At 40.9% G+C, this 26,218-nt stretch overlaps 1 protein-coding gene across 2 annotated transcripts; it reads left to right on the forward strand.

Moving 5' to 3' along the window:
* The first annotated feature begins 386 nt into the window (after positions 1–386).
* wipf1b (WAS/WASL interacting protein family, member 1b) lies at positions 387–26,091 on the forward strand. Of its 2 annotated transcripts, XM_044373065.1 has the most exons (10): positions 388–564; positions 10,852–10,959; positions 19,803–19,905; positions 20,817–20,931; positions 21,111–21,287; positions 21,398–22,124; positions 22,564–22,661; positions 22,853–23,077; positions 23,856–23,969; positions 24,438–26,091. In XM_044373065.1, exons 3-10 carry the CDS (start codon positions 19,846–19,848, stop codon positions 24,488–24,490), a joined length of 1,569 nt encoding a protein of 522 aa, XP_044229000.1. In that variant the 5' UTR covers positions 388–564; positions 10,852–10,959; positions 19,803–19,845; the 3' UTR covers positions 24,491–26,091. The 2 variants fall into 2 exon arrangements, with proteins under 2 accessions (XP_044229003.1, XP_044229000.1); XM_044373068.1 differs by lacking the exon at positions 10,852–10,959 and having other exon boundaries at positions 387–564.
* The last annotated feature ends 127 nt before the right edge of the window (positions 26,092–26,218 follow it).

Here is a 26,218-nt window from a genome sequence, read left to right on the forward strand (position 1 = left end):
TACTATAGTTCCACCACAGCTCAACAAGGAAACACTGTTTGAAACACAAAGAGGGAATTTGATGCTAAAAATACTGTAAATGTGTCAGATATGCACATGAAATGACTAACTCAGACTGCTGAAGCCTCATATAAACTTCAGATAAAACTTTGAAACTGTTCATATGGACACCTGACTGTTGTTTTAAGACACTTGAAACATTGTGAACATATCCTTTAACAAAATAAGCGCTTCAGTTGTATGCTATGTAAAAAAAAAAAGTTTTCAGTGAGTTTTGTATTATATGTGGTACCATCTAGCCATTTTAAATGCTCTATGGTGTCAGTACGATAAATCTCCTCCTCCTGCTGAAGGTTTCTCTACAGCATGTTCAGTAGGAGAGAGTTAGCACAACCCGGTGTCTGCACGGCTCTAGATGAGGCTAGTTTAGCTGGCCTGCCTGCCTGCCTGCCAGACCTCTGCAGACTTCAGGATTGGCTGCACAGAGGAGCTCAACGCCAGCTACAGTGTATCGACGGTCGATGGAAGACTATTAGCCGTGCACAGTACTTCACGCTGACAGAGGTAGGTTGAGCAGACATTTATCCGAAGTTTGGTCAAACTTTTATGTCTATGTGCGTGTGTGGAAAATAACCTCATTGAAGCGGAAACCGTGAGACCCGAGTTCGGGTTCACACAAGCAAAAAAGAAGTTGTCATCCTCCGGGAAGGCAGCTGGGAATGATTCCAGCAGTGATGGCTGTTTACTGTTTACTTCACCGTCTAAAGAAGCTTTTAGTCGGTTATAAACGTCTTGCAAACTCGTACAAGGCTCTGCCAGAGGTTTTGGCAACAAGCCAAGGTTTGTTCTTTCTTCTACCATCAAATGATGGTCAATGTGAGACTTGTATTAAACGTGTTTTTTTTCTTTTCTTTTAAAACTCCCTGTGTTTCCATAGACTGGTCTGCTGTGGGGGGAAATAGCAGGTCTCATGCAGTCCAGCATGTGTTTTGAGCAGTGAGAGGGAGGAGAGAAAGAGCTGAGGGAATGGACTGCAATGTTTTGACATATTTGGGTTTTGTTTTCGAAGAGCTTTGTAGGGAGAAGGGACCACTGGTGTGTACACAAACACACACACACACACACATACATGCACTCATAAAGAAATGCTGTTGACTTCAGCTGGACTTTCATCCGCATCATTAAATGTCAGAAAGTCAGAAAGCTGAAGGGGGAAAAAAAGGAATTTGTGTGTGTGCATGTGTTTGTTCGCAACCAGTTTGACTGAATGCCATTTGGCTGCAAGCAGTCACTCTGCATGCATTCACACAGACACACACACACACACACACTCCCAAGGCTGAGCTAGTTCTGTAAACATTTAGTTTATAGAGAACGGCTTGCTTTGAATGGAGGAATGCAGAGTAAACACACGTCGATGCAACGACTAATCTGATGGGAAGCAGGGTAATGAAACTGCTTTCCACAGCGAAGAGGCCTGTGTAGTTTTCCTTATTACGAAGCAGTTTTGCAGATAGATGCTGTTGCTGGCTTTTCTTTGGTCCCAGTGTGACTGTTATGATTCATTTCAGCGGTTTGAAATTTACAGATGGCTTGATTTGAGGATTTCTTCAGAACTGCTTTGGCTGCGTCTCTGTGTGGCCTGAGTGGCTTTTTCTCGGTAAAGTGGAAGCGTACATGTTTTGAGTAGTTCTTTCGCTGGCTGGGTGGTTTGTTAGTCCCTGATGTCAGAGATGCAATCATGCAACAAGCAGGTCTAGTCAATATGGTTGAAATCGCTGTATAAAAAGGAATATTTTTTATGATAGTGGTAAACTATTCATACTAACATCAAATGGATGTTGAGCATGCCTGCATTACATCACACAACACCTTTAATAGCTCAACTCTATGCTAGTAAATAGCCGTGAGTGTGATCATATCATCACAAATAATATTACACTGGAATTTAAAATGTGTATGTGTAGATATTTGTGTAGAAATGCCGATTGTGCACGTATTGTACACTCCAAAACAAAACATATTCAATATCTGCTCATCCCAATGTCAGTTGAAACTGAACTCACAATAGGTTTACTAAACAGATATGATCTGTCTCAGAGCAGATAGTAGTAGTAGTAGTAGTAAATAGACTGCGGTTTGGCCAAAGAACAGTGGGATTTTCCTGAATCGGTGATATTTTTTGGATATTTTTTTTGGGGGGGGGGGATTTTTGACTGTTGCTGAGGAGGAGCAGCAGCAGCACTACACACACACACACACAGGCAGTTCAGTTATTCTTGGATCCTGTCAGTATACCATGGGTTTCATCAAAACTTAAAAAGGGAGATGTTTTGGTCATAGCAACAGCAGAGAACAGCCTTGTTTATGTGCTCATGTTGTCTCTGGTTGTCCTCTCATTCATGTGCTTTGTTACAGAACTAGTTTTAGTTCATTGTAGCTCTGAGTTGTGGGCATTCCTCAGGAGCACAGCGTTGTTTAGGAAGTGAGGGGCTGGTTGAATCTCCCTGCTCTTCCATTTATTCAAATATATCTTGTGTCCTCTGTAGAAATGCGTTCACAGAACCTCTCATCATTTCCTGGTGTGTGTGTGTGTGTTCAGAGATAAAGAAATATCATGTAAAAAGAATTGCAACACTGTTTAGCGATGTAATTCTTGTGTTTTTTGTGGTCTGAGGATAGATTGTGCTATATAGTGTGTGTGTGTGTGTGTGTGTGTGGGTAGTAGAAACATAATGCATAATATGCTCTGTCTTTGTGCTCGGCTCTGTTTCCTGTGTGAAGCATGTGATCTGGCATCTCTCTGTCCATCCAACACTGAAACTCATGACCATGTGCCTCATGTGTTGTTAATGCAGCGGGCCAAAGTCATCAACAGCCACAGTCGTGATTTTCAAATGAAGAACAGATTTATGTGGTAACTCAACAATGATGTAAAAGTGGAGGTTGATATTGCTGTTACTCTACCACCACTTAGAATAAACTGTATGATCATATCCAAAAGGTCCAGTTTGCTTCCACAGTCCAAAGTTGTCCTTTGATGGCAACCTGTTCAGGAAATATCATGCCCAAAGCATGCTGGGACCTACTGTCCTTCCCAGGAGAAAATGTATGGATATTATATTATAGAGCTGCAACTATTGGTTGTTTTCATTATTGATTAATCTGCTGGTGAAAAAACGGCCTTCATAGTTTCTTAGATGTCTTCAATTTGCTTGCTTTATCTGATTCCACCTTCTCAAATGTGAATATTTACTGGTTTCTTTAGTCTTCTGTGATAGTAAACTGAAGATCTTTGAGTTGTGGACTGTTGATCAGGACCACAGAAGACATTTGAGGATGTTATCTCGGGGTTTGGGAGACAGTGATCAACTTTTCCAAACAACCAATTGATTAATCGAGAAAATAATCGACCATGTTATAGCTTTACAAAAATATAATCACTGAAATAATGTGTGTTGCTCTCTGCTAATCTTAGATTCAAAGCTATATGTTGATCTTTTTATCTCATTTTTTTAAAATTATGATATCTTTTTTTTTTTCACAAGTGAATTGGAGTAAAACAAATAAAGTTAAAAGTTTCTAGTTTTACCAGAGAAAATTCTCAGTGAGTCAAATCAGAGGTTGTCATGAAAACTGTATTACACTTAGTCAGTTTTATATTTCACAGTAAGTTATCACACAGTGGAGGCTTTTGAATGACATTCTTCTTCATCTTGGCCTACAATATATGAGTCATTTGTGGTGTGATGTGTGATCACAAAGCATCTAAAGTGACTGAGTAGCCTGCAGGCGAGCTGCACTAATATTCATGTGACTGTGACATACAGGATGGGAGGCATGTCATTTCTCCTCTCTTCTCTTCAGTCTTCATTGACCTTCTGTAGTTGTTTATGCTAATGAATCTCCTGACTGTGTTTGCTCTTTGGAACTGCATTAGTAACTACCACATTTCAGGTTCTGTGGTTAGATGAGTAAACATGGAGAAACACTTAATGACCCTGATGACATTACTTCATGCCTTCTATTGAGACGCAGGACTTATGCGTAGCTGGTGCAGATGTCGAGGAGTGACAAGGGGAAATATAAAAAATACTGAGACATAACCTGGCTCATTTTGCCAACCAGACTGTAGTTTGGCTGTGACTGTGGAAACATTTGAAAAGGACTGAGTTGCAGTGATGATATTATGATCTTGAGGAATGTACAGGAAGTACGAAAACATTATAATATGAAACAACAGTTGAGTGAAGGTTTTAATGTTCATTTTTTTGTTGAAATTGTCAAAGGCATTGATTCAACTTATTAACCTCAACTTATTTTTGATATTTTCCCCTTCCCACGATGCATAATGATGCAGTGTTTGCAACTGATGCATTAGCATTTTATTAGCAACCTTCTGGCCCCTTTATACCTCTGCTAGTTTCCTTTTGTTGCCCTGAAAACTCATGCATGACTGGTGATGCAGAGTGGTATCAATCGTCTCATCTAACTTTCAGCCATAAAGTGAAAATGTTGAACTGTTACTTTGAAGCTTACTTAATAATTGGTATTCAGTTTAATATGACTCACAAATATTTAGGGATGCACTGATACCGGTATCGGGTATCGGTCCAATACTGTGCTCACGTACTTGTAATTGTAAAACTATTCAGATACAACTACACCCGCTACCATTTGACAGCAACGTGACATGAACCTCTCATCAGTTGAGCAAGTAGGCGGAGGAGAAGCAATGTCAGCAGTTTGGAGATATTTTAGGATAAGCGATGATGACAAAAAGCAGAGCAGACTGCAAACTATGCTCTGCTAAATTATCAAGAGGAAGGGTGAAAAGTAGCTCCTTAAACACAAGCAATTCGATAAAACATCTAAAGAACCAACACAACACCAAGTTCAAGGAGTTTGCTAATGCTAGCAGCAGGAAACAATGACAACCAACTTTGCAGCAAACGCTGGAGAAGCGAGAGAAAATGTCCAGAGACAACCCACAGGCGGTAAAAGTAACAGAAGCTTTTACCCAGTACATTGCTCTTGATGACCAGCCGTTGTCAGCTGTAGATGAAACGGTTTACTCTCAGTTTACTGGAGCTGAGGTATGAGATTCCCAGCTGTCACCACATCACAGAAACCGTATTACCAAAGCTGCACGATATTATGCAAAAGCACATCACCATTAATATTTGGACTGTCAGTGTCAGCCCAGTGTTTCTCATCAGTTTGACTGCGCAGTGGATTGATGAGGATTTTACTCCCCTGAGAGTCGTTCTACAAGCAAAGCAGCTCCGGGGTTCGCACATTAGCCAAGTCATCGCAGGTTCGTTTGATGATATGCTTCAGACGTGGGGGATTCTGAAAAGTTTTGTTCATGTTGTGCTCCGGGACGACGCCAAAAACACGATCAAGGCATCCATGAGTGATGCTGGACTCCCTAGCCTGCCGCGTCACTCACACACTCCAGCTGGCTGTTAACAAGGGTCTTTTGGCTCAGAGAGGTATAGCTGATGTGGTGGCAGTCGGTTGTAAAATAGTTGGACATTTTAAACGTTCCTCCTTAGCCTACTCCCTCCTGGAAGACATTCAGGAGCAGCTCAACCAGCTAACCAGCTAAGAAGACTCCAGCAAGATGTAGACCAGCTGGGACAGCAAGTACTACATGCTGCAGCCTCTCATCGAGCAGAAGCGGGCTCTGGGAATATTTGGGTCCGAATATGAGCTCCCTGACAATCTCACCACTCACCACTGGACTCTCAAATGTTTTTGGCTCCGTTTGAGTTAACCCGGAAAGTGAGCTCCTCTGATGCTTTGGCATCAAATGTGATTACTGCTGTGACTGTGCTTCATAGACTTTTGACCAAAGCAACAGACCATGGCATCAAAACAATAAAGGGAACCTCAGCTGCAACCGTCAAGAGATGCTTCTCTGATATGGACGCCACTGCATTGCAACTGTACTTGATCCGAGGTAAAGTGTGTGTGTGTGTGTGTGTGTGTATGTGTTACATAGGCTACTTTTGGAGATAAATTTCGGACTAAAGAGCAGTTAATTGAGGGACGGCTTGTCCAACTGGGGACAAAAGCTGCGTCCCCAATTGGTAAAACGCTGATTTTTGGGTCAGTGGTTAAGGTTAGGGTTTGGTTAATGATTAGACAAGGGTTAGGGTTATACAAGTAGTGGCTATGGTTGGGGTTAGGGTAAGTCTTCAGGAAATGATTACAAGTCCATGTAATGTTGCCAAAATTGGACGTGTGTGTGTGTGTCTGTCTGTTTGCTGAGCATATGAGAAAGAGAGAGAGAATGATGAAAACAGAACTTTGTCATTATAACCAACCTTAAACTTTTTGGCATGTAACATTTACATAATCAATTTATTAAGTGATTTGAATGCAATATAACTGACATTCATTCTGACGATTTCAGACTAGCTTGTCTGTTACCAGCTAAAATATTATTTTCTCTGTTTTAGATATTATGATGTTTTTTCTCAAACATCAACACTGCTACAGAGGCTGAAGAGACAGTGATGCTGGAGCTGCAGAAGGTGTCTGGAGGAGAGGCAGACATGCAGGAGGATCTGGGAGAACCACCTGCCAGAAGGCAACGCGAGGCCCAGATTTGTCGATGAGATATCAGATGAGCAAGCATCAACATCACTGAGTAGTACACCAGTGGGTGCTGCCATTCAGTTACAGACGGTTGGAGACCTTTTGGAGAGACCACAACTTCTCAAGAAGACGAACCACTGCAGTACTGGGGGGTTAACAAAGTGCGGTTTCACAGTCTGACCCAAATGTCACACAGATACCTCTCGGCAAAATGTAGTAATGTGGAAAGTGAAAGGCTGTTCAGCTCAGTGTCACATATTGTAGATGAAAACAGAAACAGGCTCACAGCTGATAATGCAGAGAAGCTTCTTTTCATCAGAAAGAACCTGCCTCTCACCTTTTGAAACAGGCTTATTCCTCACAGACAGCACGTACATCACATATCATTTCAGTTGATCTGCTACAGTTGTATGTTGTGTGATACTGAAACCACTGAATGTTACAGGTAACGTTTAAATAAAATGTGTGGCAGTGCCATTTTTGTTCAGGAAGGTTAAAATGTCAGCAATGGCTTCATGTTGTATATTTAATTTGTTACATTCAGAAAGTGATGAAAATAAAACATGTCATTGTTAGACTTGTAATGGAATTACTAAATACTAATACCAGTACTCGGTATGGGGAAGTACCCAAATGTAAGTACTTGTAAGTACCCTACAGATGTTCCAATAAATGCTATTGGAATTTACTGCTGCATTGCCTCATCTTCCTCTAATCTATTCCCTCATTTCCTCCGCGACTCATATCCTCATTTGTATTCTCTTCTTATTCAATACCTCTCCGTTGCGGTCGTCAGTGTGCGTATATTTACACACACAATCAAACTTATGACCCAACTGGTCACTGTTTCTCATGTGAATTTGGTGTGAAAATTGCAGATGGGACACTCACAATTACTGCAATATGATAATGTAATACAGGAAAACACGTAGGAAATCATGACGGCATATACCAAAACTAGAAAACTGCTTTTCAGCAAAAAGAAAAAAAGTATCACAGACACGGCGTAATCGATTGACATCTCTGTATCAACAATCTTAAAATTGACTGAGTTCAATAACAACAAAATGGAACAAAAAGGGAAACAGTTTCCCACCAAATTGCTACTTACCGACTTTTCCAGAGCCACATTAGCAGCATAATTATAACCAGATTTGATCATTTTAGAATTATCACGAAGATAAGGAGCTTTTTATCCCAGGAGGACACTGGAAAACTCCTCCATGATTTTGTTTCCAGTCGGCTAGACTCAGTGTTGCCAGATGTTCGATCATTATTGTATTGATATTATTTGTACGATGGCTTCCACTAGATTTTAGAACTGATTTTGAAATTTTAACACTCGTTTTTAGGGCCCTACATGATCTGGCACCCCAATATCTCTCTGACATGCTTGTGAGCTATGAGCCAGCTAGGTCCCTCAGGTCATTTGGAGCAGGTTCTCTGGTTATTCCTCAGGTCTCCACGAAAATTGGTGAAACTGCTTTTAGCTTTCATGCTCCAAGCCGTCAGAACATCCTGCCCAATCATCTTAGGTGTGCTCCAACGCTATTGTCTCTTAAAGCTAACTGAAAACATTCCTTTTTAGCTGCGCATTTCCTGGTCTTAATTATTTTTATTTTATTCCTACTCTTTTAAATGGTTTTTAACTGACATGTATTATTTATGTGTTTGTTTTAATTGTGTTTACTTATGTCTAATGTTTTAAAGGTGCAGTGTGAAGGATTTAGTGGCATCTAGTGGTGAGGTTGCAGGTCCCCTTCCAAGCTACTAGGAGAACTCGCAAAAAACATGAACCCATGGCCCTCTCTAGAGCCAGTGTTTGGTTTGTCCATTCTGAGCTACTGTAGAAACATGGTGGTGCAACATGGCGGCGTCCATGGAAGGGGACCCGCTCCCTCTGTAGAAATAAAGGGCTCATTCTAAGGTAACGAAAATACAACAATTCTTATTTTCAGGTGATTATACACTAATTATAACATACTTATGAATATTATATTCCATTTCTGCCAAGTCTGTTCCAACAGACGCCACTAAATTCTACACACTGCACCTTTAACATGTACATTATCCATACATAGTTTTTGTGACTGCAGATTTTGTGGTAGCTCACGCTCAGTGAAGCACATTGTGCTTCCACCTGGAATGAAATGTGCTATATAAATAAAGTTATGCTTGCTTACTGAAGGGCATTGTATTGCAATGTAAATGTTTATGTTACTTTGTCCACCAACAAAATGAAACCGGGTTAAAAAATAGAATTGGAAGCATGTGAGGTCGCAGAACGTTGATTGAGGACAGTTTTCAGATTTATGAGAAATTACCTTTTATGGGAATGTAGAGCTATTTTTAGTTTTAGCATGTTTGTTTCATTCTCAGTCATTTTACCAGTATCAGTTCACTTCCAATGTCTGCATTAGTAGAAAAGGCTCTGTAGCTTTACATGTGGAGTCACACTGAGTTCCTGTTGCACATTTGTTTTGGTAAGATAAGCCTATGTGCTGATTTTTCATTTAACGTGCAGTTTTTTTTAATAGTGTAAGCGTTTTTTCTTGCAGTATTAGTCGATTGCAATAACCTCTGTGGGGAAGACTGGCCTTTTTCATGGTTAACTGAAGTATCAGCTCAGACACATTTTCCCCCTCACTGAAGACTGGTCCCTGGTAAAGAAAAACAGCTGAGTACATGGGAGAAAGCCAAGGTGTCTCTTTAAGACGCAGCTCTGGTGCTGTAGTTGGCTGGAAAGAAGAGACAAGAGGGAGAGTATTTGAAATGCAGCCGATGGTGGGTTGGCAGACTGTGTTGCGAGGCAGGAAGTGTGACACTGAGAGCACAGGAAGTTGCTGCTGTGGAGCTATGCTAACCCGTTCTCTTCTGGCAGGGGATCTATCCAGCAGCACCAAACGCTGGGATCAATTCACTTTCAGTTCATTCAGTTGAAGCTGTACTTCATTTTCTAACAGGAAAAACATAAGCAAAGGCTCCTTTTTTAACATGTGATGTGTGAAAGATTTCTCGTGTCTTAATGTATTTCAGAATGCAGTTTGAGAAAATCCTCTTTCTGAGGTGGATTAATTGCAAGCAGACAGAGCCCAGTCTTGTTGAAAGGACGGCAGCGAGAGACGGAAAAATACAATTTCCCTAAGAATTTGCAGCATAGTCACAACAGAAGAAATAGGCAATCAGAGAATTTTATGGAGCACACAATAGCACACACCAATTTGCCTTTTCCAGGTTTGCCTCATCTCCCTCTTAATCTATTCCCTCATTTCCTCTGCGACTCATATCCTCATTTGTATTCTTCTCATCTTCTTCAGTATTTGCTTCAACTTCTTCCCAGTCGTCCTTTACCTCTCCATTGCGGTCGTCAATGTGTTTTCACAGACAGTCAAACTTATGACCCAACCGTACACACTGTTTCTCATGAGACTTTGGTGTGGGGAAAAAAAAAAAAAAACAGCAAGCCACGTCTGGTCTTTTTGATGTCATGGGTTCCTCTTTCTCTCCATCTTCTCCCAGGATAAACAGAGGAAGCACAGCATTGATCAATTATCAGCTGTGTCACTGACTAGATGATGAAACATCTTTACATTGTGATGTGATATGAAAAAATCAGATAATAATCACAATAAGGTCAGTATGAGTTAAATTAGGAGTTTTAAAAACTGTAAATCATGCAAAGATATTCCAGTAGAGACCCAGAATATAAATACAGACCTGGAAATGTGCAGAATATTTCCACTTTATATTGAATTTACAATGTATTTTGTTTTTTTCAGAGGTTTGATTTCATGAATCTAGCACCAAATGAGACCAAATGAGTCTGTTTTTAAACATTTTCTGTTATTAAACTTATTTTAGGGGATTGTGCAGCCTTGTAGATATATGCAAGCTCAACGCATTTTGTTGGACTACCTAGAAGACCGAAATATGGTGGATTTATATTTACTTAGTTTTCATAACATCGTCGCAGACTTTATTTTAGACCTAAACTCCAGTGGGAACCCCAGCACACGCCGCCACCCCCCCCCCCCCCTCCCCTCCCTCCCCCAGGTAGGGAACTGAAAAAGAGGAAGTGCTGTGTGCTGTATATAAGGTTTTTGTATGTCTGTGAAGAGGAGGGACTTCTCTGAATGTGTAATGTGAGTTTAGAGGAAGAGGAATCAAGAAGTTCTGCTCGGTGCACAATGGTTTTTTTAAAAGTTTTTTAGATGCTGCTAATCTTCCGCTTTTTTCTGTTTTCAGCTGTATGTGGCTGCTGTTCACGTTTTGCATTTTTATGAGGAATGAACTGAGGTGCTTCTTCTACTGTCTTCTGAACATACTGCTGATTCTTCTATGGACACAGATTGAGTAAGTAGTCTTATTTTTCACAACTTTGTAGATGTAAAAAAAAAAAAGGTTTTGGGGTGTTTTCTTTTGGTGATAAAAGTCAAAGGAAAAGGCTTGAGTAGGTCTGAAGCCTGTCTCTAGTTTACTGACCACTTTTTATAGTTATTTATTGTCTGTTGAATCTCTGTTAAAAAGACTTCTGATAATGTCGGTTTCTCCGCAGTTTAGCAGAGGACATCAGCGTACTAGTCCTGTTTTAAAGCCAAGTGTCTCTCAGAATGTGTTTCCTGTGTGTTAGCAATAATACAAAAATAGTAATACAAGTCAGCAACAAAAAAATTAGTCATTGAACACAAGGATTTGTATCTGGTGTAAGACAGCAGAGGAGTGAGCCAGGCACAGTTTAACTCAGTCATGGCAGTATTTTTTAAAATGCTAACCCACATGACAGGAGTATGATCTGAGAATGGCACAGGAGGCGAAATTTGCTCAAACCAGCTTCAGTACACTATCTCTGAATCAGACCCTGTTATAAAGCGAGTGAGCAGAATCTAGCTTCGCCTCTTCAAGCATTATATCCTCTATGTTACAGAGCAGGCAGACGTCGCCTGGTTCAGAGACACCTCGTGAATGTTTCTGTCAAGCTAAAAATATGATGATGGTAACGTGACATTTGATCAGTTCATGGCTAACCGCAGTGATGTCAGGGGTCAAGCTCATTGTTCCAAATGGCTTTCATTTTGTCATCAGTGTATTTGTCCAATAAGAGCAGATACACAGACTAGAAGGGCCTTTTTATTGCATTTGATGCCTTTTGATTGTCTGATTATGTGTCTGTACAGATGTACTGCAGAGCATGAAGGTATGTCATTACCAATCAGTATCTATACATAGGAGATATTTGAGCTGATTAGTCCTCGTTTGACATTGATTTGGTTCATCAGAGTGCTTTTATAATATATGCAGTTAATGTAAAGAGCTTTATCATATTTGGTATGTCACCTTATATTAATAGAAGTGGAATCTAGAATATCTGCTAATTGCATTTTGATTACTCAGAATAACTGGAGGTGAAATAAGGTTTTTCAGCTGTAAACATCATCAGTTTTTTTTTGCACCAAGTGAAGGAAATGGCATTGTTTTGTTATTTTTAGGAAGTCGTTTATGCCATTGAGGAAAACCAGAAAAAAACAAACTGTTTTGATGATGATGTTGTTTCATGTCGCTCTGTGATTTGTTCCACCAGAGCTTGAAGTTTAGTAACTTTTTCAGAGGCATATTTAAATCTACTTAAGTAACATCTGGTTTCATATCACATGTATCAAGCACACACACAAACACACACACACAAAGAATCCTTGCTAAATCGATGTCCCTCAAATAAAAAGACAAACACACAAGAGCCTTTCAACAGAGGAACATTCATTCGTGAACATTTCCGTTATGAAATGTATTCAGCGTTTAATTCTTAATTTGAAGAACGTCCTGCTGAGTAATCTAAAGAGTCTAAAACACCAGCAGCAGAACCACATCTGTTGCCCGATTTGGTTGCAGTGTGTGTGTGTGTGTGTGTGTGTGTGTCTGTGTGTGAGCAAGTGCATGTGAACGCACCACAGGATGTTAGCTTAGCCACTCAGCACTGTTCCTGCATTGCCAACACATTTATTACTAGCCTGGGCTGCGCTGAAAACTTCTCAGATTACCTTTTCCCTTAGCTCACTTTCAAAATCGACTCAGATTTTGATCTTTTTTTTTTTTTTTTATGAGTAGCAGCTCTATAAATTTTCCCTGATGATTCCAGTGGAGACAGGAATGTAAATGTACTATATTTGGATGTTGCTAAGTGTGTATGATTTGTCTTAATTGTTACCTGAAACCTTGGCGTTTACTACCGAGCCGTCTGAGAGCTTGGGTGAGGTTAAGTGAGAAGTGATGGTAGGTTTCAACTTGACGATATATCATACTTCCGCCCACCATCACCCTTGTTAAAACCACATGTTCCTGCATCGAACCACAACTTCTTTTAAGCGATGCCCAAAAAATGTCTTAAATGTCTTACTTACTTAAAATAATCTAATCTAATTAAGCTTCAATTGCTGACTTTGATCAGATTTCATAGTCACAATTACACATATCTTAACCCACATTTGCACAAAACTGGATGTTTTCTAACCCGGTGGAGCAGCAGAAAAGAGCACAAGTTGAAGCCAAATGAAATATGGTTGTGATGATTTTGCCTTTTTATTGTCTGCTATGGACACAAAAACCGTCTCTTATTACATAACAATACACCAAAACTGCATTATGTCCCTTTTTAAACAGCCTCCAAAGTGAACACAGTATGTGAGATAAATCTAATTTTCGTTTTCATACACAAGTATCAGAATATATTTGCTGAGTTGATCCGTTTGTGGTGTTAAAGAAAGGACAGGTTTTGTAGACCGGGGTGAAAAAAAAAAAACACTGCTGTATTGCGATTATAAATTGTGTGCAACTATGCATGCATGTGTGTGAGTGCAGTAACTCTAATGAGGTCGTGGAGCGCAGGAGGTTCAGAGGCAGGATGAAGAAGCCTTTTTTTATGGCCATTTGTAAACTGAAACATATGTGAGCCTTATTCTGTGTGTGTGTGTGTGTGTGTGTGTGTGTGTGTGTGTGTGTGTGTGTGTGTTCTGACGGTGTGTCTTCAAAGGATCTCCACCCTGAATCCCTCATATCTCCCTCTCTACTTCAATCCGTCTTTTCTCCCTCCCTCTCTCTCTCTCTCTCTCTCTCTCTCTCTCTCTCTCTCTCTCTCTCTCTCTCTCTGTCTCTCCCTCTCTCAGTCTGTCTGTCAAAGGAGCCATTGTGAATGCTTAGCTAATATTAGGCTGCATGTGTGAGTAAGAGCTAGGGAAAGGGAAGTTGTGTAGCGCATTTTAAATTTCAACACACAGGCCTGTTTCTGATGACGGAAGTCGATGTCTTTCTGTGTTCACTTCCAGCTGCTTCAGTATCATCTGTGAATCTTTCACCGACTGAAAGTCAGCTCGTAAGAACATTTGCTTTGCTTGCTTCCAGTAATGAAGAGTTTTGGATATTTTGAACTGTCAGCCACCCTATCGAGGAGGGGGCTTTCCATCACACCCCCCCCCACCCCACCCCACCCCTCTCACTTGCAACACCTACGAAACCCAGACCGGCTCCTGTCTTCCTGTCTGATCTCATCTGCCGGCCTTACATCTGCAGCGGTGTCAGTGTCATAACGTAACTGCTGCAGGAAATGTGATTGCCTTTGTATCCTGATTTAAAACCGTGAAAGCTAGTCAGCCATATTTGAAAAAAATTACACCATAGACTGAAATAAGGTGTGACAGTGTTTACTCTCAACCACCTCTTGCAACCCCTACCCTTCCAGTTCCGCATGTAATGCTGAACTTTCATAAGTTCAGCATAATTTTTAAAAAATTTTTTTTTTTACATGTAATCAAATACCCTGAAATACATGTATCTGCTGCAGAGGTCTCAAACATGGAGGAGGCCAAATAGAAACATCTGCAGTTGTCAGCACAGTGGAAACATGCACGTGTGCATTCGGCTTTAAATCTTTAACTCTGCCAGCTCGACTTCAAATGGCAACTTTTGCACAGAGGTTCACCGCTGTGAGTGACGTTTTCCTGTTCAGCTGAAATTTGTCTTATGTAGCCAAAACTTTACCCTAATAACCATGGTTAGAAGTATGAGCTGCAATAGTTCTGAAACAATAGTCATTTAAACTATTATTAGATTAAGTGATCAGCAGACAGCTGCTGGTTCACAAATGCAAATAACTTCCTACTTTTCTCTGCTCCATATCATAAAATGAATGCTTTGGGGTCTTGGGTTGATTGTCATGTTAAGTAAACAGATTTGAGGTTCTGTTGACTAGTGAAGAGCATTTAACTGGATTTTGATATTTAACAGGAATTGATTTGTTGATTTACTCAAAAGAAAAGGCACAAACTATGAGCACACATTTTATCATAGTTGTAAAACTTAGTCTGTGTTTTAAAGTTTGTGATGATTTCATAACTGTGTGGCCCAGTTTGTTTTTAATTTTCTGTCATCTCCAGACCTCTCCTCCTGCTCTCCATTTGTCCTGACAAAGTTTTGGATTAAATTGTTAATCTACCGTGAAGTCTAAACATTGTTAACATGTGTAAGAAGTCTCGATGTGAGACTGAGTGGGGCACTAACTAGCAGGTGGTAACTGTTAAACTGGTAAACTGAGATTTCTTTTAACCAGTGAAGGCAGATCATAGTTTTTCCTATAGCTATTAATCCTCGCGGAGGTGTCACTGATTGAAATGTAACTCTATTAAAACATGCAGCGCAGGTAGTTTCTATGTACTCCAGCTTCCCCTTAATATCACTCTTTAGTGCTCTACTTCAGTGTGGGCACATGCAAACATCATACACATTCACAGTCTCCATGTAAAGTACAGTAGGATTCAGCTCTGACACTGATGCATGTATACTGTACATGTTGTCCTGTTTATGCTCTGCTCTCACAAGCTTATTCTCTGTGATGCTTTACGGGCTTTTTTCCCATCATAGTCTATGTTGGGGGAAATAGGACAGTCACATAAAAGATGCATGTAAACAGCTTATTGTTATTAAGACCTTATATGTGGGTCAATCTGTATTACGTTTAGGTCAGTATATTGATCATATGATTTTTGTGGCCACAGCTGATTTAACAGATATAAGGTTGTTTTACTCAACAACATCACAGAGACAGTTTGTAAAATCTGCTCACATAACCTGATCAGATAATTATTAGTCTGTGTTTCACTGCAGATTTTAGTATCTTATGATTTTTCTAAATACTATTGTTCCTATAGAATAACATTTAGAGGGAGACACTGAATCCTTGAATCTTTCAGTTTTGGTCAAACTGGTTGCATTTATATACTGCACAGAATATATTAGACTAGAGCTGCAACGATTAGTCGATAAATCGATTAGTTGCCAACTGTTAAATTAACAGCCAACTGTTTTGATAATTGATTAATTGTTTTCAGTCATTCTTCTAAGACTTATCTGGTTCCAGCTTCTCAAATGTGAATATTTTCTGGTTTCTTTAGTTTTTCTGTGAAAGTAAACTGAATATCTTTGGGTAGCTGTTTTTGAGGATGTCACCTTGTGCTGTGGGAAATAGTGATCGAGGAAAAATATCAACAGATTAATCGATAATGAAAATAATGGTTAGTTGCAGCCCTGTATCAGACATATGTTTGTGCCTTCAATCTAAAAATATTTATATCAGAATCTGCTTTGACAAACATGTTCGTTAAACTGCACTACGTGCAAGAAAAATGCTGAAATAAGGTGAGAAACCTCTAACACGAAACATTCTAAAAATGTTTAACGTGTAAACAAGCCCAACCACACGCCACCAACAAGTTGTGTGGTGTGAACAATTTGTTTCACATCCATGCTTCGTCAGGTTTGATCATTAGCTTTTATGAAATTATATTTTAAATGGAATCATTTCGCTCTGGCTATCGCTCAGAAATATTCTTCAAAATTGCTCCACTTACATGTCGCTAAACTTTTAGTATTAGCATATACTGTCTAGGCAGTCAGTTTCATCAGTTTTGGGTCTGCAAAAATGCTACACCACTCAAAACCAGTTTCAGTTTGGGCACAAATTGAAACGACTGGGTTGGACTTAGATGCTCAGGCCTGAGTAACCGCTCAGATGTTGGTGTCATGCTTGGACAGAGGCCAAGTTTAAGCTGCCACACATTCAAGCTTTCTTCTGTTCCTTTGCTTCTGTAAATTTTTTACAGCGTACTGTAAACTGCATTCACCAGAAGATGTGAATGCTTTTTCTCTGAGCAGTGGAAACTGTTAGTTACGTTCAGAGGAGAAGAAAGAGACAAAATCTCAGTCTGTTTGACTTTGAGATATTGATGGTGGCAGACCATGCAGGGAAAGTAAGATAAGATAATGAGGGAGAAGTCACAGGGTGAACTTTGAGGAACAGCGTGAGTGAAGGAGGCTGATCGAGCATACGAGGATAAACTTCAAGAAGACGAAAAGCGAGCGAAGGAGGGAGGAAGAATAGCTGATAAACGAATGCAGTGTGAAGGAGAGCATGAGATTGATGCACAGTTGAGATGAAGAAAGCGAGCGGGATGAGGAGAATATCAAAATGACGCATAGCTCAGATGGAGAGGTATCATCATCCTGGCTGCCGGATGGCTGCGGTGCTGGAGCCGCGTGGTGACTTCCTGTTTGTCAGCAGCTACAGGAAGTAAGAGGCCCCTAGAGGATGGTCTGACTGTATGTGTGTGTGACTTAAAATAAAGTGAGAGGCCGAGCTGTATAAGCATTTGTGTGAAGGGAAAGAGGCTGATCTCAATGTGAGTGTGAACATGTGAGCGTATGTGTGACGGAGTCTGTAATGTGCGGTTTTTATCGCGCTTGTTGTTCTTGCCGTTTAACTGGTTTCCTATTTCATTTAGCTCTACCTGACCTGACCTCTTTGATCTCAGTGCAGCTACCTCTATTAATGAAAGGTAAAACAAGTGAAACTAATGGCATGAAATTGATTCAAAACTGCTTATCTTCATGAGTGATAATCAGTTTGGCTTAACACTAAGCATGGCATCACTCATACAGTTGGATGCTTTAAAAAAATAATGCCATTTATAGTTTTTATTTATCAAATAATTCATACGAAGTTCAGTAAACAGAAGAAACCTAAATGAAATCAATATTTGGTGCAGGCAGCTTTGCCTTTAAAACAGCACCAGTTCTCCTCGGTACACCTGCACACAGTTTTTCAGGTACTTTGCAGGTCAGTTGTTCTTGCATCTTGGAGAAGTTGCAACAGTTCTTCTGTGGATTTCGGCGTCTCAGCTGCTTCTGTCTCTTCATGTTAATCCCAGACTGGCTCCATGATGTTGAGATCAGGGCTCTGGGGGGGCCAAACCATCTGTTGCAGGATTCCTTGTTCTTCTCATTGCTGAATATACTGTAGTTCTTTATGACTGCTTGGCTGCATGTTTGGGGTCGTTGTCATGCTGCAGAATAAATCTGGGGCCGAGTGGACGCCATTCTGATGGTATTGCATAATGGATAAGAATCTAAACATCTAAAGTGCCTAAAACTTTTTGCACAGAGTTTTTGGGTCAGTCTAATACAGGTTGTGTTTTTGGTATTTATGTCATGTAAATATTTGTATGTTTATATTATCTTTGAAATGCAGATAATGTGTTATATTTTTCTCTTTTGGTCCTGATCTACAGAAGTATCTCTTCCAATTCCAAAGATGTACTTTGAAGCAGCCCCCATTGTAAAATCTTATACTGGTAACAAAACTACCTAAATCAATGGTTTAAAGTGGAACTCCACACAGAATCAATCAGATCAGACAGCTGCTGCTGCACTGCTCTCTGTGGGATGAAGCTTTCATCCATGTTGCTCTTCTGGCCCCAGCTGAAGTAGTGATGTCAGTGCAGGAGTTTTTCCATCAGCTGTCAGTTGCAGACCTGCTTGTACTTCACTTATTGGGATGTGACCAAAAGTGTAACATGCTGAAACGTTAACAGTGGAGCAGCAGTTCTGTGTACAGTTACTCTCAAAGCTCGTCTGAAATATTACAGGCCTGTGTCGGTTAATTAATAAAATGTGATGTGATAAAATGTGTTGTTTCCTGCCAGTGGTTATACCAACGCCATCTTAATCAGGGAGGAGGACATTTTTGTATTTTTACATGCATATTTTGCTTAGTGCAGCTTTAACAAAATGGAAACTTAGCTTTGTGTTGCTCTGTATATTACACGCATGGATTATGTGACGTTGTGTTAGAAAGGGGTAGTTGCTAACAGCAGCTGGTTATCAGTCTTTGTGTTTTTGTGTGTTTTGAAGTCTTGTTTTGCGGAACTTGACACTCAAGTTCCTGCTTGATTAATCATTTATTGCAAGTCTGTCATTGCGTGCAAGCTCACTATCAGCTGATATAAATTATTGTTGTTGTTCTCATATTTTAATCTGAGCATTATGTATTTTGCACAAGCTATGCCTACTATATCTTCATTTCTAGTTCCTCCAGGAAACCACTATTTAAGGAACACATCTTGCAAAATTCACACAATTTCACACTCTGAGACATATTTGTGAGATTTTGCAACTTTCAGTTTTGTAATTTTGCACCCTCCAGAAGTATCTTTTCAGGCACAACATCTGTGACATCATATATTTAATATTACTCTGAGGGGATGTTTTGAACCCTAAAATTGGGTGTACCACACGCCAACATCTTGGCCATTACTAAAGCTGGAAATTCCTTATTTGTGGCGCGAGATAAAGCCTGGGCGGAGCTTAGGTGCGGTGAGCAAGCAGCAACCACCACAGCTGAATGTGATGGGCTGAGACCTGTGTCAGTCAAGCAGATAACCCCTTAAAATGTCAATCTGTATCCTGCAAGCCGTAAAAATTAGCTTCTCAAACTTGTCACTAGAACTCATTTAAGGAAGTGAAAGTAACCACTGTAACCAGCGCCTTACGTGGACAAAATATGTAGACTTTTTATTTCTACAGAAAGGTTCAGGGTTTTCCCAGTCATTTCAATACAGTCAGATGCCAGCAAATAGTTGCCACTAGAGGAAATGCAACTGAAGGCTCTCTTGCATTTGCTTAAGCATTCAGCTGTGGTAGTTTCTGCTTGCTTTAAATGGTCATAAAACTTTTTTGGGACACATTAGAGCTGCCTTGAGGACCTCAATTTCTAATTTGGGAAGCGCTGCAGAAGCTGAAATATCTGTCAGTAACCGGGTGCTTGATTTTTCTTATTGCCCAATTTTCTTATGTGTGTGTATCGTCTGTCTCATCAGGGTACAGCGCCCAGTGCAGACAGAGTGAAGTGGAGAGAGGAAGATGCCTGCCCCACCTCCCCCACCACCCCCAGGGCCTCCCCCTCCTCCCTCCCTTGCTGTTGTAAGTCATTCTGTCTGTCTCTCTTTCTCTCTATCTGTCTGTCTGTCTGTCTTGTCTATCTCTCAGTCCAGTAACATCTGTCCTTTTGACCCTGCTCAGCAGAGCTATCTTGTGGACAAATCATGTCATAACATACTGACCGTTGCTACCAAACACCTTTCTCCTACTGTTTGGTCTGTGTGATCCGCCAGTCACTGCCTTTTATCGTTCATTTACAGTTTTACCTACACAGTCTTATCTGCATCCCCCTTTTTTATGGTTTAAATTGATGTAACACGTTTAAAGTCACAGTAAAACGGAAGTCGGAACATCTTTAGCTTCTGATGTATTTGGAAGGGAAATTGAATATTTGGATGATGTAGAATTATAAGAGGGATTTTAATCAAATCCTTCAGATTTGATTGGTCTTTTAAAGCTGAGCATGGTTTAGCAGCTACAGGGCAATACAGAGCTGTTGGACTGTTGTTGTAAATCAGAACTCAACCACTTTCTTTTGGAAATGAAGACACATACCTCCCCTTGTGGTATTGCTCTGCTAGCTACGACTATACACAAGCGGTCAAGTGCAGTTTTATGTGATGGGTGTGGTTAGCTTGTCGCAAAAATCCATATTGAATGGATACAGTTTTGTATACACACCTGAATTCAAGATGAGTCATCAAACATACAGTTTACAGGAAGAGGCCAGAAAAATACTCAAAAAGGATTTTTATACCTATATTTGGCATAAGAGATAACTGAACAATTAACACAGGGGCAAAATATTAAAACTGAAAAAAAATCTTTATTTCACTGTCTTGAAGATCAATAAAGTCCATTGTTTTTTTCCCCTTCATGTGTGTGTTTTCTTCAGCTTTACTCTGTCTCAGTGACTATATATCCATGTATGTATATGTGTGTTTGTGATTCAGGCCAACACAGAGAGGCCGAGTCCGAAGGGAAGGAACGCTCTGTTGTCTGACATTTGTAAAGGCGCCAAACTAAAGAAGGCTGTTACCAATGACCGCAGTGGACCCTTATTGGACAGTAAGCCAAGACCACTTCAGTACCACTCATAATGCCCATCTTTATTGTCCCTAAAGGGGAAATTTGGTTCATAGCTAGGTTACAAAGGTAGTCTTGCTAACTTAGTATCTTATAGTAACTTATCTGTATACAAATGTGCATCAAACAATTATGTTAATAATTTTTGCTTGTCCTCTCAGAACCCAAAGGAGGTGGAGGAGTAGGAGGAGGAGGAGGTGGTGGTGGTGGAGGAGGAGGAGGTGGAGGAGGTGGAGGTGGCGGAGGAGGTTTTGGTGGTGGCGCTCCTGGTGGTTTAGGTGGCCTGTTCGCAGGAGGGATGCCAAAACTGAGGTCTGCAACAAACAGAGACTCCTCTGGTAAAAAAATAAAATAATATTAACAACAACAATACAAAAAGCATCGTGTCTAGTAGTGTCAAAGCACCTGTAACATAGTTAACTTTACAATTGCCTTTTCTCTCCTCCAGACTCAGGACCCAGTCGAGCACCTATGCTCCCCCCAGGAGGCCGCTCTAGTGGCCCCAGCCCCTTCGGTGGAGGTGGAAGCCCCTCTGGCCCACCTAAACTCCCGGGAGCCCCTGCTGGTTTCCGTAGCAATGTCCCTGATATTCCCAAGGGCCGCTCGAATCTCTCAAGACAAGACACTCCAGGAGGCCCCCCTCCTCCCGTACCCAACACACCTCGACCAAACCAGAGCTTCCTGTCTCGTGGGGGCCCACCGCCGCCGTCACTCCCCGGAGGACCCAGACCCAGCCATGCTTCTTCTGGACCTCCACCTCCTAGTGTTCCACCAGGGAGGCACGGGCCTCTCCCCCCACCTCCAGGAGGCTCTTCCCCTGGCCCACGAGCGGGCTTCTCCGGGCCTCCTCCTCCACCCCCAAACAGCAGCCGACCTCCTTTACCGCCAGCTCCTGGAGGGAGGCCCCCACTTCCTGACGACCGGCCTCCACCACCACCAGCTCCTCTGGGAGGTCATCGGCCATCTATGCCCCGCGATGTTCCCCCTCCTCCTCCCTCTGTCAACTCCAAACCGCCTTCCTCTGTCTCTTCCCCCTCTTCTCGTTCCTCCACTGGTGGGGGTGCGCCGCCTCTCCCACCGGGCCGACCGGGCCCTCCTCCTCTCCCACCCTCCCCAGCTGGAGGGGATGATCACAACATCCCTCGTCTTCCTCAAAGGAACAGCTCACTTAACAGGTACTGGTAAAACTTTATCTGTCAGTTGTTAGTGGATGAATAGCATTGAGACCAGGTATGTACACATTTCTTATCAGGCATCAGACGATGAGAGAATGCTCTTGATTGTTGAACTTACGTTGGTGGCTGTGTCAAAGTTTGCATAGATTTAGATCTAATAGCTGTTCTGTGATGCAGTAGGTTACACATCATGCAAACTTCTTCATGTAGCCTCCCTCTGAAAAGAACAGTCCCTTTTTAAAAAGAAAAAAAAACTAGACCTGTTAAAAAAGTTGTTTTTTTTAAAGCTCCGTCTTGCTTTATACACTGAAGTGCATTAACATATGGGAGCCATCCAGATCTGATTAAATGCGTGCTCTCTGTTTAGCATGATTTTTTTTTTTACTACAATACTGTATACTTATTGTGTAGATTAAGTGTAAGTGTTTCTCCTCACCAGCCCTTCAGGTCCACCGCATGGCCGGACAGGACCTCTCCCTCCCCCACCGAACGAGAGGCCGCCATCTCTTGGAAGGAACCAGTCTTCCGCACGCACAGGTTAGTAGCCTTGATTGATTAATTAAACTATGGATTACTGCTGTATAAAATCCATATCCATATTCAAATCTCATTCACAGTTTTACCCACACATCTGTAACGGAAGCTAATTTTAATGTGGTATCAGTATCATAAAAAATTCACTTCTTTTCTCATCAGCTAACATGTCAATTTTATGTCTACCTCCAAAGGGCCCCTTCCTCCCCCTCCTCCCTCAGGTCGTGGCGTGGGTGGAGGAAGTGTGAGGTCGTCGCCAGCTCCTTCTCCTCTCGGTCGGCCAGGCCCAGAGCCCCCTCGTGGTGGACCTGGCGGTAGACCCCCACTCCCTCCAGACAGGCCCGGGACAGGAGGGGCCCCCCCTCCTCCGCCACCCATGGGCAACGGCTTCCAAAACTCTCACCACAACCAGATACAAGGTGAGTAAATCCCAGAAAGTGCAAGTTTGGTTTAACTGAGTATCGATGAAACCATTTGGGGGGAAAATAGAGAGCAGGAAGTGAACACAGTGCTTGGGACCAAAAAAACCTGGGAACTCTGTATTTCACTAGTAAAGGGTAAGATGCATAAGTGCATATATAGTACATTTTAGGTAAATTAAAACCCTGACATTGAACAAAACAAGTCTAATATATTAATCTATATGTGCAGGCTAAGGATCTCTCTTTTTCAAAGACTGTACCCTCTTAGTCTCTACAAGAGAAACTCGTTGCCCTCAGTGTTGTTTTTACCAGAAGTTCAACTCTGTTCAACTATGTCAGAGGAACCCACTGACCTCCGTTCCTGTTGTTTTTATCCCACTGCACCAAAAGAGAAAGTTTGATTTGGGAGATGGTGGGGACAAGAAGTGACGGAGAGCCCTGAGTGCCTTGCCCCAGAAACAATCTGGCAGCTCACATTTTCTGAAGTCTGTCACAGTATTTTGTCACTATGTAGTGCTCTTGAATAGATTTTAGACACAAAGACATACTCTTGTTAGTTCTGGATATGAAACTTTTAGAATACTGATTGATATTTGTCTATTCAGTGTTGAAATACAATGATTTCTTTTTTTTAAATTTTAAATCTGACCTCTGTTTATGTTGTTTATCTTTTGTTTGCATTGTGTCAAGTGATGTTCCTCGTCATTGTATCATGAGAGTTTTGTCAGAATGATGCAGGACAGATCCACTGACCTCTATTTCTGTCCATCAACAGATGAGTGGGAGTGTCGGTTCAGTTTCCATCCAGTGTCGGACTTTCCTCCACCTGAACCCTACGTGCCCTGCCAGAAGACCTACCCCAGCAAGATTGCCAAGACTGACGGCAAAGGTCAGACACACATAAGCACACACACAACTTGTATATACATAAAACAGTTACATCAATGTCGGGTAAAAATACAACGTTCAAAGTGTAGTTTTCCAGGAATTAAGAAATAGAGCCCTGCTTTCAACTTGACTTTTGTGCAGGCTGTCCAGTGGTATTTCTGAAATGTACATAAATGCATACTCTACTGGCCTGTTTGTCCAAAAGTAGACTGCAAGATACAAGTGAAATCAGTTTTATTTCAAAAGCTAGATGGTACTGACTTGAGCTAACATTCCCATATTTGATCACCTTTTCCATTTGCAAGTTTTTGTTTGATCCATCTTGGAAACACAGACAAATGGAATATTAACCTGAAGTAAATAGAGCTGGATTGTGACATAGTGCCCCCCTGTGGAAGAAAATGAAATATTCTCTGGAAAAAAAAAAAAAAAAAAAGCACTAACTCCTATGTATTTTGCTTCTTTGCAGGTTCTGGGAAGAAGGAGAGAGGAGCTCCTCCTCTTCCTCCTATATCCAGGTGAAGAAAAGGCATCACAACACCTGGAACTACTTTCTCTGTTTCCCTACCTGTGTCTCTCTCTCCTTCTCTCCCTCCCTCTCTCTCTCTGTTTTGCTCATTGTGCTTTGACCTGCGGCATGTGGATCATGTATGGACTATAATATGGACTTGAAGTACAGTTGACCAAGTAAAAGAACAGACTCACAGTGTGGAATTTACCCCACGTGCCTCTATAGCAGCAGAACGGTCACATTCAAGGACCAAAGCGTGTTCATACTCTGGTATACTGTGTTCAGATAAAAAGAAAAAAAAAACTAAGGCACTAGAAAAAAGAAAAAAGGAAAAAAAAAAGCAACCATGCATGGCTGCAGCTGGATGATGCGTTTTTGGGTGGGCTTCGTCAACCTGGTTGCTGTGAGACATAAATCACTTATGAACAGTATTTTAGCATCATTATCCACATTGACTCTAATCCATGTTCCAGTGGAAGATGCTTCCCAGCACCAGTCCCAGAAAACTTTTTTCATCCCCGTACCTACAGTTGTTGATGGATTTCACAAATTCCACGCTGACTGTTATATTTCACCACCCACCTGCACGTTTAGAATAAAACTCTAGACCTTCCCAGCCTGTTTACACAGACAGCATTAGCCGAAGCTAAATCAACATCTTCTGGCAAGATTACTGTCAACATTGAAGTCCCAGGGTAATAATGACGCAATATTGCAGGGTTTATTATGCAACCATTTGGCTTCCTCAGGGGTGTTGAGAAGCTGTTAAATTTTTTTTTTTTTTTTTTTTTTTTGCTAGTGTTTCCATTGTGCCTTTTTCTAAATGTAATTTCAGGCTGCTTAAAAGAGTTAAGGGAATTAGCCAGGGATGCCTTTTGTGCCTTTAAATTATCTGTATGTATATGGTTCCCCTGTTTGTTCAGCTGGATTGGATCACCTCTGATAATGTAAAAACAGAAGCAATACAGCAACTCGAGTGGACGTCTAGAATGTTTAGTATAAGAAAGTGTCATAATAACATCATTAAAATGAATTCTCCCATAATACATAGACAGACATGGAACTAAACTAAACATGGCCCTGCCACTGCTGCATAAACCATCAGGGGAAACGCGGGTGTTTAATTTGCCAAAGCCACATGTGCCTTCACAAGTATGTGTATTTACAGCTGTGCATTTCTGTTGGAACCACTGAAGGTACTTTTCATTTGATTGTTATATGTGATATGTGCATGCATGTAATGTCTATGATTTGAAAACTCTGTTTTAACGGACATTGTATGAGGGTTATGGTAGCATTGGTTTACAGTTGAACTGATTTTTTTTTTTTCATTTCCTGTTTTGTTAAAAGCTGCCTTGATTTACAATGAAGGACCTGTGTATGTATCTGTGTGATTTAATCAAGTGGTATTGGAGGACTGTATTATTTTAAGTTATGTTTCAGAACTGTGCAGTATTATGTTGCTTCACCCAGCACTGCTTTGGTCTTTTTGTATACGTGTTGTATTAACTTCATGTGTCGGTCAAAGAAATCTTTTCTTAAAGACAATCAAACAGAAGTAAACCTATTTACATCAATAAATAAAATGCTTTAAGATGCTTTTTGTGCTCTACCTCGGGTGAAATTTTCTTTTATTTGACTGTACATTATAAATAAATAATTTGACATTCCAGCACAAAGGACAATAATTTGATCAAAATACAGATGAAGTCATTTGTTTTGTGTTATTACATAACCAA

Source organism: Thunnus albacares, chromosome 14 (genome assembly GCF_914725855.1).
Source record: "Thunnus albacares chromosome 14, fThuAlb1.1, whole genome shotgun sequence".
Classification (NCBI taxonomy): domain Eukaryota; kingdom Metazoa; phylum Chordata; class Actinopteri; order Scombriformes; family Scombridae; genus Thunnus; species Thunnus albacares.